The 19,024-nt window shown below is 43.8% G+C and overlaps 1 protein-coding gene and 1 long non-coding RNA gene across 19 annotated transcripts in view; one reads left to right on the forward strand and one right to left on the reverse strand.

Annotated features, from left to right (window-relative positions):
• The window catches only part of LOC309867182 (uncharacterized protein), a 101,137-nt gene that overhangs the window by 29,705 nt on the left and 52,408 nt on the right, over positions 1–19,024 (forward strand). For 12 of the 17 annotated variants that reach the window (XM_082735643.1, XM_082735641.1, XM_082735642.1 and 9 more), the window contains 8 exons: positions 5,000–5,086; positions 6,109–6,188; positions 6,277–6,297; positions 7,467–7,556; positions 7,973–8,041; positions 8,143–8,306; positions 10,276–10,378; positions 10,494–10,844. In XM_082735643.1, the coding sequence (XP_082591769.1) occupies positions 6,177–6,188; positions 6,277–6,297; positions 7,467–7,556; positions 7,973–8,041; positions 8,143–8,306; positions 10,276–10,378; positions 10,494–10,580 (546 nt within the window). In that variant the 5' untranslated portion in view covers positions 5,000–5,086; positions 6,109–6,176 and the 3' untranslated portion in view covers positions 10,581–10,844. Of the gene's footprint in view, positions 1–3,173; positions 4,503–4,999; positions 5,087–6,108; positions 6,189–6,276; positions 6,298–7,466; positions 7,684–7,972; positions 8,307–10,275; positions 10,379–10,493; positions 10,894–19,024 lie in introns of those variants that run through there. The other 5 variants (XM_082735638.1, XM_082735639.1, XM_082735640.1 and 2 more) reach the window with 5 other exon arrangements.
• LOC309867184 overlaps positions 1–19,024 on the reverse strand; it is a 283,984-nt gene that overhangs the window by 2,748 nt on the left and 262,212 nt on the right. The gene's annotated exons all lie outside the window — the stretch shown is intronic.

The raw sequence follows: 19,024 nt of genomic DNA on the forward strand, positions 1-19,024 counted from the left end.
AATTGTTAATGGATCTTTTTAAAGATTTTATTTATATATTTGACAGACAGAGATCACAAGTAGGCAGAGAGGCAGAGAGAGAGAGAGGAAGCAGGCTCCCTGCTGAGCAGAGAGCCCGATGTGGGGCTCCATCCCAGGACCCTGAGATCATGACCTGAGCCGAAGGCAGAGGCTTTAACCCACTGAGGCACCCAGGTGCCCCTGTTAATGGATTTTTAAAAAAATATTTTATTTATTTATTAGGGGGGGAGAGAGAGAGAGAGAGAGAGAGAGAGAACCTCAAGCAGACATGAGGTTCAGTCTCACGACTGTGAGATCATGACCTGAGCTGAAATCAGGAGTCAGATGCTTAACCAAGTGAGCCACTCAGCTGCCCCAATTGTTAATGGATTTTTAATGAATGTGTTTATAAATCCAAGTACACAAATATTTTCCTTTATTCTTTCTTCCTCTGCTTTTATGTTCAGAAAGGCCTTGCCTAGCCCAGGGTCAGAAAAATAACAATCTACAGTTTCTACTGCTTTTGTGGCTCTTCTTCTTCTTCTTTTTTTTTTTTTTTAAAGTGTTTAAATCTCTTATTTGTTTGGAATTTGTTTTCATCTGTGTAGTGAGAATCTAGATACTGAAGCCTCTTTTCCTTACTGATCTCAATCTTGTATGTTATTGGGCCTGTTTCTGTGTTTTTCAATTTTATTTCATTATCTTCATGTCTCCACTGCTTCTTATGCCAAAACCCTCCCTTTTTTATTATTATAATTTAAGACTATGCTTTCATAACCAGTAATGCAAGTTTGTCGTCCTTGGATTAGTTTTCTGGGTTATGCGTCCCTCTTTTATATTCCACAAGAACTCATCCAGTTCAAAATGTAAGTGAATGCAATTGATACATTAATGTGTGGGGACTTGAAGTCCTTACTACTGAGTTTTCTCAGCTGCAAGTAAAACATGCCTCTCATTTATCTATTCCTGCAAATTTCTGCCAAGTTGTAGTTTTCTTCAGGTAATATCTCAATATAGTCTCAAGTTTATTGATTGTTGTTGTGAATCCTGTTTCTCTATTAAATTTTATAACTGCAGAGGAAAGTTGCCTACTTATGTATTTTTATTTGGCATTTGCCACTTTCCTGCTTTTTTGTTCAGAGATCTTGCCAATTGATTCTTCTGAACCATAGAGGGAAATATTATCATCTGCCAATAATGATAATTTTGTCCTCTTTCTCAGAATGATATAATTTCTTCCCTTTTCCCCTGTCTTATTGCAAAAGGTTAGAACTTTCAAATTATTTATGAAATATTCTTTATTGGACAGGCCTCCAACATTTTACTACTAAATATGATGACCTGAACACATTGTATTTTTGAAGAGCTCGGACTTCTGGAGAGTGTTTTTGGCTTCTAATGGCACTTTCCTCCCTGAAGCTTGTGTTCACTGGTCCCCTTGGGTGTCTCCTGGCTCTCTCTGCCCAGAACTGAACAAGTCTTACCCTTTTCTTTTAAAGATTTCTTTTTTTTAACGATTTTATTTATTTGTCAGAGAGAGAGAGAGCGAGCGAGCCCAAGCAGACAGAGCGGCAGGCAGAGGCAGAGGGAGAAGCAGGCTCCCCGCCGAGCAAGGAGCCCGATGTGGGACTCGATCCCAGGACGCTGGGATCATGACCTGAGCCGAAGGCAGCCGCTTAACCAACTGAGCCACCCAGGCGTCCCTCTTTTAAAGATTTTATTTACTTATTTATTATTTTAGAGAGAGAGCATGAGAAAGAGCATGAGCAGGGGAAGGGCAGAGGGAGAGAATCTCGAGCCAGCTCTGTGCAGAGTGCAGAGCCTGATGTGGGGCTTGATCTCAAGACACTGAGACCGTGATCTGGGCTGAAGTCAAGATGCTGGGGATCCTGGGTGGCTCAGTCGGTGAAGTGTCTCCCTTCAGCTTGGGTCATCATCCCATAGTCCTGGGATCGAGTCTCACATAGGGCTCCCTGCTTGGTGGGGAGTCTACTTCTTCCTCTCCCTCTGACCTGCCCCTCTGCTCAGGTGCACATGCTCTGTCAAATGAAGAAATAAAAAAAATCTTAAAAAAAAAAAAAGAGTTGGATGTTTAACTGACCGAGTCACCCAGGTACCCCAAGTCTTACCCTTTCATGCATAAGAGTGTTCTATCTCTTTACAGATAACCCCACCTCTTACCTACTGATGCTTCTTTTCTTAATGCCCACATTTCACTGTGGGAGATCAGTTCTCAGGCCAACACACCATTACAAATTGGAACCACTACTGTTTTAGTTAGTATATCATATGAAACAACCAGGCTATTTTTGGCCAGCTTAAAAGTTAGTGTCTTGTGGAAGAATTTCTTTTTTTAATGTTTGTATTTTAAGAAGATGCTGAACTATTTTCTCACATTGGAATGATTTCATTAGAATTTGCTGACTTTTTGCCAGTGAAAAGCAAAAATCACCTGGGATTTTTGCAGATGCCATGCAAAGACGGTTGGTTCCATGGGTTAGATGGGTTAGAACAATATGTAAAAACAGACTGAGAAAAAGAGTGACAGTAGCAGTTAGCAATGGCGGGGGTCACCTATGGGGAGGGAGAAGGGTGTGTGCCTTGGGAGAGGGGTCAGGCCTAATAACTGTGGGAAGTTAAATGGTCTCTCTATCACTCTGAGACTTCACTTCTACAACTCTAAGTTTGGGGCCATCACCTGTTTTGCAAAGTATAATGTAAGCATGACAGATGATGAGTGTAAAGCATCTGGTAGGACACTTGGCACCTATCTGGCACTTCCTGAGAGAAACTGTAAGCTTCTGGCTCCATTTGAAAGCAGGGGGACAGACCATGTCAGAGATAATAAAATGGAAAGAAAAGACTTTTGTTTGGTATACAGAGTTCATCCCAAGCATGTCCAAGAATTTCAGGATTTAGGGGCACCTGGGTGACTCAGTCGGTGAAGCCTCTGCCTTCAGCTCAGGTTACGATCCCAGGGTCCTGGGATGGAGTCCTGCATTGGGTTCCCTGCTCAGCAGGGAGACTGCTTCTCTCTTTCTCTCTGCCCCTCACTGATGCTCTCTCAAATGCTTTCTCCCTCTCTCTCTCAAATAAATAAATAAATAAATAAATAAATAAATAAATAAATAAATAAAAATCTTTAAAAAAAAAAATTCAGGGTTTAGCCAACAGGCAGTGCTGTATGTGGGGGTGGTTCTGAAGACCCTTAGCCTCTGCCCAAGATGGTGGAACCCTTACTATTCCTCTTCTCTGTCTGGTTTGGCCCTTTCTGTGAATGCCAAGCATCATGGGAGCCCACTTTCCATCCCGCCCTGATGAGCACGAGCTCTGCTTATTTAGATGTCAGCCACCTCTGAGCAGGACCAGAAGAGCTCCTCATTTTGATAATATGTAAAATAGTCATTGTGGCCATGTACCAGGCGTTAAAAATTTCCTTGTTAGCCCACCTTTCCAATTTTCCAATTTGTTAGCCTGGAAAACGCCCTTATTGGTGCCACACTTAGGTCTTAACAAGGCAGGATAAGATTTTTCTTCTATCTTTCCCAAAGTGAAGGGAGCTATCTGGATTAATTTTTTTCCTTTCTTTTTTTTCTTTCTCTCTCTCTCTCTTTTTTTTTTTTTTGCTTGGTGGGAGGTTTCTGTATTATTATTGTTTAAAGTCAATTATCCTTTACTTCGTGTTCTTTTCTGTTGTTTATTTTATCTGTCCTTCTCTCCCAGAGGGACAGAATTAAGGCCCCCATTTGGTTTTTATTAGTGTAATCAGTTAATAGCTCTTCGATAATGCCTTACTTATTGTGTTAATTTTCTGCAGTTATGTCCAGAGGCAGCTTCCTGGAAGACCACATTTAAAAAAAAAAAAAAAAAGATCTAACATTTCTTCTTTAATGGGTCCACTTAGCATTTATAGTTTCAGCTAAGATTATGGAAAATTGTTGATTTATAAGATTATTGAAAATATATATAAATGGCAGCTACTATTTTAAATATATCTGTGGCAACCCTAAAAATTCCATTAGTAAGGTGAAGGTACAAACCCAACCCTGGTGTTTCTGTTGACATGGCTTATCACACCAGTTCTTTGGATTTATCTGGAATATATTAGAGGTGTGGGTGGATGCTGTTCCCATGCATATGGTGCCGGTCACTGTAGTTCTAGTGTGTCTGTAGCTAAACTCTGCTTTCCAGGGACCTTCATCCAATTGCTCGTGACATTTTTTTTTTTTTAATAAGTTCTACATCCAGTATGGGGCTTGAACTCACAATCATGAGATCAAGACCTGAGCTGAGATCAAAAGTTGGAGGTTAACCAACTGAGCCACCCAGATGCCCCACTGGTCGGGATTTTAATGCGAACGTACCCTGTGTGGACTTTAGTACTCTGAGAGTAGTCCTCAAATTAAAGTGGCACGTTGGAGGAGCGCCTAGGGACAAACTAACTTACTGGAAGGGTCACAAAAAAGAGGCTGATGATCAATGCAATTGATCGAGCCCCCATGGTAGGTTGCATTCTGGATCAGATGAATGTACTGAAGCCAAGAGAACATGACTCAATGGTTGGCATCATGGGTTCTAGACCCGCCTGGGACACGAATTTGCTCTAGACCTTCCTGGGACATGAACTGGCTCTAGACCTATCTGGGACATGAACTAGCTCTCAAGGCTTTCAGGGCCTCAGTTCCCTCCTGTCAAGGTGTCATTGGGATTTTCCCTTCTAGTCGCTGCTGGGGATTTTAATGGGAATTTATCCTACACGAATGTCTTCCTCACCAGCGAGAAGTTGGGAGGAAAGCTCTAAATGTCCTCCCTGCTTTCATGGTCTCTGCAGTGTTCAGTCCGTGGTTGCTGTATGCACACAGTCAGTGAGGAAGATTCATTAGCAGGTGACTGAATCAAGATTAGAATGCTTTCCAGTCATTGTTGAATTTCAGGAGATGAAGGGCATCTAACACAAAATGGGGGCCCATCAATGCTTTTGTAATAAATTTGTTTGAAGGGTGATGCCTCAGTGAAATTCTACTTTGGAGAACTGCTCTTGGTCCTGCACCATGGCTGTGAGCGGATACGGGAAGAGCACTAGAGGGTAAGTTGCAGAGCCCTACTGTGGGATCCTGGGCGAGTCACTTTTTCTCCTTGGGTCTTTCCGCCTTCGTTGATCAAATAAAGGGAGTGGAGAAGAATCACCAAGGTCGCTTCTAACCAAGGAAGTCCGTAACTTTGGGAGAACTGGATGCCATGTAAAGCAATTGAGAAGGTTCTGATGTTCTCCTAACACTCAGGGTCCAGAAAAGTTGGAGCATGTTAGCTTCAATTTAATGCTTGCTGGGAAGCAGAATGGGGGCTTGCTATGGAGAGGGGCTGGGAAGGAGAGGACAGAAAGGAGGTCTGTGTGCTAAGGGATGGCTGGAAATTTCACGCAAAGAAGGAAATGGGGTTTCCTGTAATTGCCTGTTTCTGAGCTACAGAATAAAACAGTGCGATGCCTAGTTCTTAGCACAGTATACCACCTGTTTTGTCTGCCCCTGTACCCTGCCCGTCCGTGCTGGTGATGTTTGAGAACTTTCCTTTCAGGCAGTGCCATCAAAGAAGGCAGTGGAAGGCCACACAGCAAAGTCAAAGTCACGACAGAGCATATTTGAAAGGAAGAGGGAAAAAGCCCATATACATTTCAATGGAAGTATTTTTAAGGCCTTTCAAGGAGTCGTCTGAGAAATAATTACAAAGTTTAAAAAAGGAAGAATCTTGACTTTGATCTGATTTTCTTCTGTAAAGCAATTAGGCCCATCATTTTTCAAGGGCTAAGCTGAAAATTCTAATGGCTGGACCCAAACACTTTCATTTGTGTCTTGGGACTTCTAAATTCCGAAAGAAAAAAAAAAGTTTAAAAATGTATTAAGGTGATTTTTTGCAGAGGGATTCATGCATAAAGCATTTGCTGGTCATCTCCTTTAAAGACTACAGCACCATAGCGTAGCTGAGATTAAGTAAGAGCTTGATGTAAATCATGTAAGAGTCCAATTAATAGCACCAAATGAAGAGATCTGTAAAGTTGATTTGATGAAAGAAGAAAAACTGTCAAGGTGTCATTGGAATTTTCCCTTCTAGTCGCTGCCGGGGATTTTAATGGGAATCTATCCTACACGAATGTCTTCCTCACCAGCCTGGTCCATGGGATGGGCCCTCAGGTAAGGAGAGGATATTTGGTACATGTGATATTGAAGTTAGTTGTGAATGAGTTAAAGATCTAACACTGAGCTTAATTGTTTCCTTCAGCCCGAGACCGGAAACTCTCAGGTACGATGCTCGGAGGGAGTCTGTAGTATGAATATTCCTACAACTTCCATATGCCCCAGTGGGAGTAGAGCAGGATCGGAGCTCTAAATAACCCTAATAATATCGGGTAGGATCCCCTCAGGGAATTGTTTGAGTCTGTCAGAGCAGATTAAAATACAAGGCACTCACGTCGTCAAAAAGGGTACGTCGGTCTACCTGGCTATACGTTCCTTTCTGATACTGAATTTGTCCAGGGGCTTTTTGATATTACACCCCACCTACCTGTACTCCCTCCCTTAGGGAAGAAGTGGGGAGCGAATCAGAATAATGCACACTGGTGAAAGTCCTATAATTGAAATCATTATTGCTTAAGACACCATTGCTTTAATCAGCCCTATCATAAATCAGTGCTTTTCACAAGCGAGGGTTTAAAATAAAGTGCTGTTTAAACAGATCGGGTCTCTTAAAAGGCATGATGCAATTGGGAAGCTCCGGAAAATGGATAAAAAAGTGGTTTCTGAACAGATACACTTGTTCCGGCGCTTTATCTTCCACTTAATTTAAAAAAAAATTACCTAGTCCTTTCTTAGAAATTACATATTGGAGGCCTGTAATGGCCAAGCCTTTAACCCATTAAAAAAATTTACTCCCAGGAACAGTTAATATTTGACGTTTAATTGCTTTTTCTTGTTGAAGAGGAAAGTCTGTTTCTTTCCTTCCTTTCTTGATTGACTTTTCAAAAATCACCTCGTGAGCTATAAAGATGGAGAGGAGTAATTGATTTTCAAAAACTCAAGTGCGTGCACACGCATTCGTATGTGTGTGTGTGTGTGCATGCACGCGTGTGTAACTTACCACTTCTGAGTACCAGACACTGGGGCTTCCCCCACCCCCAATCACGGAGCAAGGCAAGTGTTGCTATTTCCAGTTAATGGAGAGGCAGCCAAGACCCAGAGAGGTTGATTGCTCACATAAGGTCCCACAGGGTAAGTGATGCGAGGCTGAGTCTTTAGATCTCCAGCCCTATTGCCTGCCTGTATGGGTGCTTTGTACCCAGGTGTGCAGACATCCATGGAGTCAGGACCAAAGGCCATGCCGGTGCTCCCCATCATTGGAGGAAGTAATCCTCCCAGCCTGTTTAACCAGCACTGGATTCTGGAATTTAGCAAATGACACCATGCAATCCACAGATGCTGAACGAGTCCAGCTCTGATTTGTGCCCGTTCTGTGACTCCTGCATTGCGACCGAGCTTGGAGAAGCAGCTGGACCAGCCTTATTCGTGAGAGCAACTTGGGAGAGGTCATCAGGACGCTCGTGTGGAAGGGGCAAGGAAAAGCCTCTTTTGGGTTACCCTGAGTCAGAAAATTTCCATTTCAACATTGTCAATCGCTCACCTTTTATGTGAGGTAAATTCACTATCACAGACCAAAGTGTTGCCTTTCTTTTTTCTTTCTTGCTTTCTTTTTCTTTCTTTCTTTCTTTCTTTCTTTCTTTCTTTCTTTCTTTCTTTCTTTCTTTCTTTCTTTCTTTCTTTCTTTCCTACCTTCCTTCCTTCCTTCCTTCTTTCCTCTTCCTCCCTCTCTTCCTTCTTTTTTCCTTCCTTCCTCTTTCTTTCTTTCTTTCTTTCTTTCTTTCTTTCTTTCTTTCTTTGCCTTCTTCTTTTTTCTTTTTCTTTCTTTCTTCCCACAAACCCAGGTATTTAGGTCTCTGGCAAAACTGAACAAACCAAGAGTTCCTCCTCCAATGATGCCTTTCAGAGCTCAGGTGATACGCCTCATTGGGTTACACCTTCCATGTTTTGTGGTCAGATGTGGGCTGTGTCATTCTACTTCACTCCACCTTGCAAGAAAATATTTATGTATTAGCCTCCCCAGGTCACATTTCCTTTGGGATTGCTCCTGACTACGCTGTCTCCATGCCAGCGGCGGGCAGTCGCGAGGCCGACCTTCACGGGACCGCTGGGCGCGTCTGCAGCAAAGAGGAATCTGCTCCTTCCCCCTTGGACTTCACTGAGCCGGAAAACTACGAGGTATGTGGCTGGAGGAGGGGACACTTCTGAGAGGCGGAGTGCAGTCCTTCCAGAAAGGGCTTGGAGGGAAACAGGTAGGTGTGGAGGGCATGAAAATTTGGACCATTCACAGCAGGTTGGTTTTTTTTTTTTTTTTTTTTTTTGGCTAGATCTGGAAAGACGATAGCTAATTGTATAAGGTCTCTCTGTGATTTTTTAATGTTTTTCCTTTTTATTCCTGATCCGTGGCAATTCCCATTGTTCACCGGGTGGTGGTAAAAATGAGTCTCACATAACTTGTGTGGTAGGTTATGCCATCTAAACCCTCTCTGGAAACTCGTTTGGCAGTGTGTGTCAAGACCTTACAAATTTTTATAACCCTTAATCAAATAATTTCATTCCTGGGAATCAATCCATTTTCAGTACCAAAAAGAATGCCCAAAGATGTTCTTTAAAATTAATTAATGTATTTATTTTTTAAGTTTCATTTGTTTAGGCAATCTCTCCACCCAACATGGGGCCCAAACTTGTGACCCTGAGATCAAACATCACATGCTATAGTGAGTGCTGTGGATAGGTAAGACTGAAGAATCACAGACCTGAACCCCTGAAACAAATGATACATTATATGTTAATAAAAAAAAAAAAAAAAAAGAAAGAAAAGAGTCACATGCTTCCCCACTGAGCCAGCCAGGTGCCCCTCAGAGATGTTCTTTGAGCTCTTGGTACAGTACTTAGAACCTTAATATAAACCTAACAATATGGGAAAGGGAACTATAAAATATTTTCTCGATGTTGGTATGCAAATGATGTCATAACATCGGAAGAGGATATGTACTCCCCAGGATTACAGATATATGGGCAAACCATGTGCAGTCATAATAATAGATAACACTCATTGTCTACTGAAAATGTGACAGGCAATGTGTCAGATCCTTTGTAGACACTGCCCCCTCTGGTGTGCTTGCTAGATGAAGCTAGATTTTATTTTTTCTCCATTTTACTGATGAGGAAGGGGGAAGGTTCATTGGATTATTTGAGATCAGACAGCTAGTATGAGATTTGAACCCCATCCTGGTGGACTACAGAGCTCACACTCTTAACTTAGCATTCCTCATGATATGTGGATAATTTTAAGTATATATATATATATATATTACATATATATATAAATATTAGCCACCACCCCTCGCCCCCCAAAAAGTAACTCCAAATCTCCAAACCAAAAACAGCCAGCCCCAGCAAACACATATCTGACAAGCTCTGGTCTTTTGGTAATCACATGGAAGAGTAAAGAAAAAAACTTAGACCAGAGAACTTGAAAAACTTGAAAAAGCTTATTTGCAACCAGCCCGTGAAGTGCCAGGTTGGTATCTGAAGCAACAATTAAGTGTTTAAGGTCTTTTCTCTTAGGTAGTCGAAGTCTGATCTTATACTAAGACAATCTGCTGAAGATTCTTCTGCCAACTTAAGGAAGGAAACCTTATAAGGGAGCAAATCTTGCATTTACATGGAAAGGACTTTGCCCAGAGTGACTTGAGCATTTCCTTGATGGCTATGGCCTAGACCGGCGGTTCTTCCCATATTTTGTGTGAGAACGTATTTGAAAATATTAATGCCGGGACGCCTGGGTGGCTCAGTTGGTTAAGCAGCTGCCTTCAGCCCAGGTCATAATCCCAGCGTCCTGGGATCGAGTCCCACATCGGGCTCTTTGCTTGGCAGGGAGCCTGCTTCTCCCTCTGCCTCTACCTGCCACTCTGTCTGCCTGTGCTCACTCTCGCTCCTCTCTCTCTGACAAATAAATAAATAAATAAAATCTTTAAAAAAAAAAGAAAATATTAATGCCATCTATGGTGTTGCTCTCATCAAAACATATCCATTTATATGTATGCCACATTTTGTTCTGTGTCTATTTACTTTTGAAGTCTTTTACGCTCATAGCTGGTTTGAGGATTTAAATGAAAATTTCTCTCTGTGTTTTGGCTTGCAGAATGTTCTTTGTCTCAGGATGTGGGGAATGTTCTTTCGTTAGCAGTTCAGACAGTGATACAATTTCTTCAGAGCCTTGTCTACACCTGTGTAAGGGCAATAAAGTGAGTATAATAAATAACTTAGTTTCACTGTTTTCTTTAATGTGACAGCATGTTACTGTGAACACTTGTGTTTGGATGCGTGGTGAACAATGGCCTTTTGGTGTTTCCATGTTAGGATGAAAAAGAAAAAGGGCATACCACACATCACCAAGGATCAATGGTTGTGCCTGGCAGTATAACCGAGAAAGACTTTGGAGTGTGAGTGGACGGTATTAGGAGCAATTTTCCCTTCCACACCTGCAGAAATGCACTGACATTAAACACACATGTACCAAGGGCACGTGTGCAAGGCTCAGTCTTAGACGGATGTGACCAGGGGTTGGACGAGACCTTTGGATGAGCTTCTCTCAGGACTCCAATGTGCTGAGGTTGGGAAATGCTCAGGCATTTTCCAGGCACGGTTGGCTGTGTTGCTAATGGGATTACCGCTGGCCTGATCTCATTCCATTAAATATTTTCATCATCAGGATGGAGAAAATCATTGTTCACCGTTCCCCAAATGGTAACATTTTCAGGTATGAGTCCTAAAAGATGTTATGGGTCTTTGCTACCTGTTGTTTGGGATTGCGCAAGAGGGTCCAGAATACCTGGGTAAGAGGTCATTGGTCTGTCTTCTCCAGGAACTTCCCCAGGGCTGTGGTCTCTGCCTCTGTTAAGGCAAAAATACGAGCCAATGTGCATCTGGCCAATTATGCAAGCCTCCATCACGAGGGGAAATTCCTTCCTCACCCCAGCTGGTGAACAGTTATGCCCTGGAGCCCAGGACGGACATGCCTTGTAACTTTTTAACCTAGTTAGTGTAACTGCCAATATTTTTCCTATTCATATAAATGTCTAATCCTTTCTCGAATCTTGCTAGACTATTTGCCCCAATAATATCCTGCAGCTGTGAATTCCACAGGTAGATTATACGCTGTTTTAAAAAGTATTTCCTTTTATTCATTTTAAATTTGTTACCTTTTAACGTCACAAAAAATGGCCCTTGTTCTTGCGTTAAGGGGCATAGGGTACAGGCATTACGAATTTAGCTTTAATCTTTCCAAGCACTCGCCATTGGTAAAACTCTGCCTTCTTCATATTGTGTTCCAACTGGCCTATGTCATCTTGATTCAATGAGATAATTGGTGTAAATGGCCTCACACTACTTTGGACACATAGTAGGCAATGGAAGAAAGGCCTCTTTGACATTCAGTTTCATTTAGTGGACAAATGTTTATTGAACACCTACTGCGCATGGGAGTTTTTGTTAGGTCTTGGAGAGACAGCTTCGAGTGAGGCAGGGGGGTCCTTGTTCTGAAGGACCTCATTTTCTAGAGAAGACAAGCTGCAATAAAGTAAACAAAGATGAATGACATGACTTTGGGGTGGTGGTAAGTACTACGGGAAAATTAGACAAGAGTGATTGGCAGAGGATGGCAGGGGTCATTTCCGATTACATGGTCAGGAAGCAGCTCTCTTGAAAGGGGGCAGCTGAGTTGGCCATCAAGGAATTATCTACAGGACATCTCCATGAAGGTGAACCCACGTTCCTAGACGCTGCCCCCAGTGAGGCAAGACTCACATCCTTCTCCAGTGAGTGAATGAATGAATCAAGGTTGAGGAGGGAAATCGTAGCTTTAGAAATCACTCAGAAAGTTACTCATAGACCCAGGAGTAATGTTTCTTGGATCCCTATACCCTGTAACTTCAAAGACTGCTGGCGTAGAGAAAACATGGGAGTGAGTTAGTTAGACTCGGTGTCAAGCCCTTCCCACATCCCCATGTGCTCCTCTAGGGCGACCTTAGGGAAGTCACCTGGTATCTCCTCCGAAGGGCTCTCATTCGTATAAATGGGAGTAAAATTTCCGTGGGGTGCCTGGGTGGCTCAGTCGGTGAAGCCTTTCACTCAGGTCATGATCCCAGGTTCCTGGGATCGAGCCCTGCATAGGGCTCCCTGCTCTTTGGGGAGCCTGCTTCTCCCTCTTCCTCTCACACTCCCTGCCCCTGCTTGTGCTCTCTTTTTTCAAACAAAGAAATCAAATCTTAAAAAAAAATTTCCTTGCTTCATGAGGGGTGGAACATTGGAGATAAAATGATGTAGCAGCTAGTTCTTTATAAAGTACCAAATGATGTCGAAATGTGATCATTTAGGAGGAAACCCATTGTTCTCAGCCCTGCACACCCTTTCTTTCCTCTTGCTCTTGGTTTTCCCTGTTCCCCATTTTTATCCCTGCCTCTGCCTATAAAGCTCATCAATGGCATCCGTGGCACTTTACTTCCTGTCCCTGGAGTGGCTTAAACGAAGGTGGTGGCAGAAGGGGGAGGGGTTATCCCTCTGAAATATTGCCTACTTCTTAAGGGCTGTAAAAATGAAATCAGGTGGGGAGTGCCTGGGCAGCTCAGTCAGTTAAGCAAGAATCTGACTCCTGATCTCAGCTTGGGTCTTGATCTCAGGGTTTTGAGTTCAAGCCTCACATCAGGCTCCCCGCTGGGCGTGGCACCTACTTTAAGAAAAAAAAATTATTTAAAGTAAGAATTTAAAAACATAATAATGGAGTCAGGCAGAGCTGTTGCTAGTTGAAACAGGGGACCAGAGGTGTATTTCCAATAGCGATTGCTTGTTTTTATTTTGTTTACTGCTTGGTCCTCCGGGGTCAGGTTAACCAAACTTCTATACACAAAAACAGCTTTTCCTGAATTTCTGAGGGGGTCCTTCCCCCAGAAAATGGAGGCTTTGGTTGAAATGATCTGATTACCTCCTTGGAGCTTCCCCCTGTCTTCTGGCATGATAGACCTATAGCATTTCCCATGCTTCTCCTGTTATTCTTTCTAATTGCCCCTTAATTTACCTTTTTTTTTTTTTTTTTTTCCATTTAGGCAGTTTGAAGTAGAAGCATGTGCAGCCCTGCATAATAATGTATTAGAAAGGCATTTCAAGGAATAAATTATTAGCATTGTTTGCATGCATGGTTCAAATTTACTGGCAAATTGTTCAGGCCTTGGCTTTACGAGGTAGCTGCCAGCAAGGATCCTTCTGGGTAAAACCCTGAAACAGGAGAAGTTTCCTTTTGGTTTCCCTCACCCACACGTCCTCTGCCTTCTTCCTCCCCTTTCAACACTTCCCACCGTTCCCGCCCCTATAGAACTCTGTGGACCTGGCAGGGCTTTTTACACCTTCACGCGAAGACATTTCGTGGGTTCCCCGCGGCCCACCCCCCAGCCACCCCGCACAGGACCGGCCCCCAATGAAAGTGAGGTGTGCGAAGGAATAAATCTTCAATGGTATAATTTTAGACCCTGTGGCAACTGGGAAGGGCAGCTATTTTGGGCCCTGGGGCTTTCTCCTTGACCTGAGATGATGTTACTTTGCCGTCCGCTGGCGCAGTCTGCCAGCCCGGCACGCGGTCCCTGTAGCAATGTGCCTGCCATTCCTGGGGGGTGCTTCTCCATTTCTCTGCGGAGCCGCTGGGTGCTCCTCCAGAGCTCTGTGCGGGTATGCAAGGCCACGAATCTGGCCACGGGCACCCACCTGGGCCTGTCACCAGTGACATTTTGAGGGGGTGGCTAAGGCTACCCCCTCAGGGGCAGCACAGATGGAAGGCCCTTCCTTCCATAGAGGAGGTGGGGAAGCTCCCTGGTCTGGTTCTTGCCTGTCTCCCCAGCCTCCATGCTTTATCAGCTGCTCAGTGGCCGTTGTGCGGGTCACCCCCTCTCTGAGCAGGGTGACCAGGTGGTGTCCGGGCCACAGCGTCTGAGCACCCCTCCTGAGAGGCCTCATTTGAAGCTGCCGGGGGAGGGCCGTCCTCACAGCGGTCCTGACCACCCTGCTTGCTGTCTTCCCACTCAAGCCCCTCGCGCAGCTGCAGCCTGCAGACGGGTGTCCCGGCTGGGGAAGCGAGTCCGGACTCCTACGGCTGATGGACAGGAGTCCGAGGGTGGCCAGGACAATAGCGCTTTCCAGAAGGGGCCGAGAGTCTGGCCAGTATCATCCCTGGGGAGAATATCTTGTTCGTGGTTTTTACAACCTAAAAAGTGTGCACAAGACCTAGAGATCATTCAGGAAGGAGGACTAAAGTCAGTAAAGAACGAAAAAAATGGGAACAGTGTTTTGTTGTTGTTGTTGTTTTATTTTATTATATTATATTTTATTTTTTTTAAAGATTTGAGCTTGTTCATGCCAAAAAGAGAAAACAGAAGCCTTTTATAGGTACGGCGAGAACGTGGCTCTCTCTTCTACAAGTCCCTTGGCCATTAAAAAAAGGGGAGAATTCCAGAGTTGGAGAGAGAGAGAAGGAAAACGGGGTGGGGAGGGACCAGGGTACACGGAGAACCTGAGGAAGGACCGGAGAAGATAGTGCCTGGAGGGTAAGACAAAGGGAGAGGAAAAGATCGTGAGATAATGCTGCTGCCTTTCCTTATCTGCTATTGAATTGACAATTTTTTTTTCCCCCCTTCGGAAAGGGAGGGAGGGAGAGAGAGAGAGAGCGCCCACGTGCACAGGCTTGTGCCTGTGCTAGCTGAGGGGGAGGGGCAAAGGGCAAGGGACAGAAAGAATCTTAAGTAGGCTCCGTGCCCAGTGTGGAGCCCAAGGAGGGGTTCCGTCCCATCATGACCTGAGCTAAAACTAAGAGTCCGATGCTTAATCGACTGAGCCACCCAAGTGCTCCTTGGTGTTAAATTAAATTTAACAGATATTTTGAGAATCAACGATGTCTGTTCTGGTTCTCTATTTCTGTAGGATAGATCCCCTTAAAATTTATTTGCTTAAAACTGCAACATGTTATTATCCGCCATGGTGCTGAATGCTGACTGGGCTCAGCAGGTAGGTCTTATTTTGTGAGGATGAGGTCTGCCGCTGGCCCAGGTCACCTCTAAGGCTTTCCCACTGACACGTGGGGACTCACACTGGCCTTTGCTGGAACCTCAGCTGGGGCCACTAGCCGGAATGCCTGGTCACTGTTCACAGCAGCTCATCCCTGTGCTCCTTTCTCAGCCTCTCAGGGCTCCAGAGGTGAGGATCCAAAGAGAATGAGGTAGAGGCTGAGCCCTCCTTTCTGGTCTGGCCCATGCATATACACAATGGGTCCACCAGTTAGTCCGGTCAGCTCAGATTCAAGGAGAAGGCCCATAGACCCTTCCTGTGCATTTGAGGAATGTTCCAGAACTTGTGGCTACGCCTTCAAACTGCTAAAATGTCCAATCATGATGTCACCTGTTCTCAACCTTCAGCCCTTCAGAAACTTCTCATCGAGTTGGAGCTATGTTCCAGTTAAGTAATCAGTGGAAAGGAATGAAGTATCCATTCCCCAGAATGTGAGGTGATAGCAAAAAATGTGCCAAATGGGGAGCAAGAGGAACTCGTGTGTGGAGAGGCCATAGGCCGAGGGCAGGTAGGAAGGCCTGTGGCCTCTTCTCTTTTGGAGAGCTTTAGAGCAGGTCATATGATGGGGGCTAACACTCCCTGACTCTGGAGTGGGTGTTCTAGCCAACTTTATTCAAGCCCCAACATTTGTTCTTTATAACTTTGTATCCTGTTACCCGTTTTCTCTTCCCCTGCCTCATGTTTATCCCACAAACCATCCTTCCTTTCAACAACATTCTTTTTCTGTGGTCCTCAAAATCTTTCCATCCCTCTCTCTCCCTTGGTCACCACTATGCTTTCCGTGCATGAAAAAGGTTTCCTTTCTTTTTGCTTCTCTACGGCCATTTCTCAGACGAGATCTCTCCCTGCCTTTCCCAGTCCCCCTCCTCATTTGACTGCTTGAAATATGTATCTTCATGTTGGGTTCCCTCTTTGTGGCCATTGTCTCTTGCCTTCTAAAACCGTGTTCTATATTCTGTGTAGCTCATGCCTTTTTCTCTGCTCTGACTTGTCTTATCCTAGGTACCCTTTGTCCCGCACAGTGTCCCAGGGCAATGGGCCCTGGTTTGTCCAACATCTAGCATCTCCATTGGCTACAGCTTTGATGGTGTACTATCTTCATGGTGAGGCCTTGTCCACAGCCACAAACTCTCAGGTGGGCTTTGCTGCTCAGCTGCTGACCTTTCTCTGGTAAGAGTTTCCTATATCCCGCCATTACAAAAGAAACGTTTTCTTTACATCTCAGTCTCTGTTCTCCAGATATTACTAACTATAGACATTCACTTAAAAATAAAAAGATTTATTTATTTATCTTAGAGAATAAGAGGGAGAGAGAGCATGAGCAGGAGGGGCAGAGGGGGAGAGACTCTGAGTGCACGGAGCCCAACACGGGGTTCGATCCCAGGACCCTGAGATCGTAACCTGAGTTGAAACCAAGAGTCAGATGCTCAACCACCTGAGCCCCCCAGCCCCGTGCCCCTAGACCTCCACTTTTAAATCCCCATGTAGGTTTAAGTCCTTCTCTCCTCTTAGTATAAAAATGATATATATCCACCATAGAGAATTTAGAACACACAAAAGAAGCAAAAACAAGAAAACCAATATTGTGGATATAAACATTGTTAAGACCTTTGTGTGGGCTACTCTTTTCCCTCCATATTTTGTTCAGAAAAAAAAAATTGCTACTTAGATGGGCAGTGCTTTTCTCCAAGTTGTTTGCTATTTTATAGAAACAGCTGTGGCAAAACCAGAGCTTCTGACCCCAGCTAACTGGACAAGTCTGGGCCATCAGGTCCTCACTAGGCCGGTACCTGCCCTTTCCTTAATGTAAATCAGATAATATTGGGATCTGGACCCATGATAGCACATCAAGGTGGAGTTAGAATTTTCACTTTGAAGCCTAAAACTTTATTGGAGATGGTGGTTTGCAAGAGACAAGTAGAGAAGACAGGAGTCTAGAAGCATTCCTTGGATCCTGGCATGAATTTCTGTGGTGAATTTTGTGCTCTAACCTCTTATTCATATCTTAAATTCTCCCTTAATGGTGGAACTGTGTCTGTGGGATTCTGACATTTCCCCCTAATAATATCTGAGCAAGGGGATACTTTTTTGCAACCTGCTTTTCTGATTCATATGTTTTTTCTGTGTCATTGGATATTCTTCGAGATTATGATTTTGGGGCCTACACAGTGACAACAGTGGATGTTTGAATATTTATGGGGAAAGTGAAACATGCTGCTTAAACTCTGGCATTAGATAGTACTGAGTCCAAATGCCTGACACATAGTTTGCTATGTGACTTGGGCAACGTATTTAAATACTCCGTCCTAGGCTCCCCATCTGTTAAATGGGTATAAGGATGTGGTCCAGTGATGTAATGAAATCGAATGTTCCCAGGACACAATCGTGCCACAAAAGTAAGGGCTCGATAGATTTTGCCTATGATTATTAATTACCGTAATCCTAAATCCTCTGTAATTGCTCATGAAACAGCCCCCATACTTTTCAGTATTAGAGACAAAGCTCTGACAAATATCCTCAAACATTTACATGTTATTTTCTTGAGATAAGTGCCTACAAGTTGCATCATCGGGTCACAGATTATAAACATTTAAAGAGCTCAAAACTGTCACTACTTTCACTGAATTTTCTAAGTTGTCTGCAGCCCAGCCTTTCCCATTTTTTTTTTTTCACGTCCACAGTTTCAGAGACAACGTGTACCTCTCTGTGTCCAGGATTTGCTGAATGCTCACCTTCCAACAAAATTCACACAGTGTTATGTCTGACAGTTTTTAAAATGTTTTTACATCTGAGGGGCGCCTGGGTGGCTCAGTGGTTTGGGCTGCTGCCTTTGGCTCGGGTCATGATCTCAGGGTCCTGGGATCGAGCCCCGCATCGGGCTCCCTGCTCCGCAGGAAGCCTGCTTCCCTCTCTCTCTCTCTCTGCCTGCCTCTCTGCCTACTTGTGATCTCCGTCTTTCAAATAAATAAATAAAATCTTTAAAAAAAAAATTAAAAAAAAATGTTTTTACATCTGATATTCAAATTGGGGTTTTTCAGGTATATTTCACTCATTCATGTACTTACTCACATACCAGGTGGAGATCAAGTTTATATACAGAAATAGGTTTATAGGATAGGTTTATATTGTTAGAGCTGGCTTTTGCATTGCTAACCCTGGAGAGGTCTTTGGAGCTTTGAGGAAGAGTTCTAAACAGTTCTAAGGAAGTCACCTATTGACCAGGCTGAATGATATCTAGAAAACCTTTCCTCTCTAGAAACAGGACTACTTGAAACAGGAACACTTTGACCCTTTGACCTAATAGGAACAATCCCGCACCTGCCCATCTCATGTACCCTGGTTTCTAGGCTCAGGAAATATCAATATGAAATTCACTGAGATGCTTCTTTGAGCTACTCATTGTACTGTGCACCAGAAAGATGAAGAAAACCCAAAACCAGCATGCTCCTTGTCTGTTGGACAAGGGGATGCACAAACAATTATAGGTCATAGTTAAATTCGCCAGAATGGAGAAGCGTATCTGGAAGGAAATCCCTGAGTCACAGTCCGCACAATCAGCCCAATTGTCTCCAGACGGATTTGGTGGGTCCAAGGTTATAGCATTTAGAAACGTTTTTAGTTGCCAACAAGGAGTAACTAGAGATTTCAGGTAAAAAAATGTAGATTTCTGTCTCACCTTGAAAAAAAAATGGAAGTTTTGGCAATATGGAGCCCTCATGTTAGCATGACAACAGTGAGGCGTGGCTGACCCATTAGCTATGGTACCGGTTCTCTCTTTCTCTCTT

This window comes from Mustela nivalis, assembly GCF_964662115.1.
Source record: "Mustela nivalis genome assembly, chromosome: 6".
In the NCBI taxonomy this organism is placed as follows: domain Eukaryota; kingdom Metazoa; phylum Chordata; class Mammalia; order Carnivora; family Mustelidae; genus Mustela; species Mustela nivalis.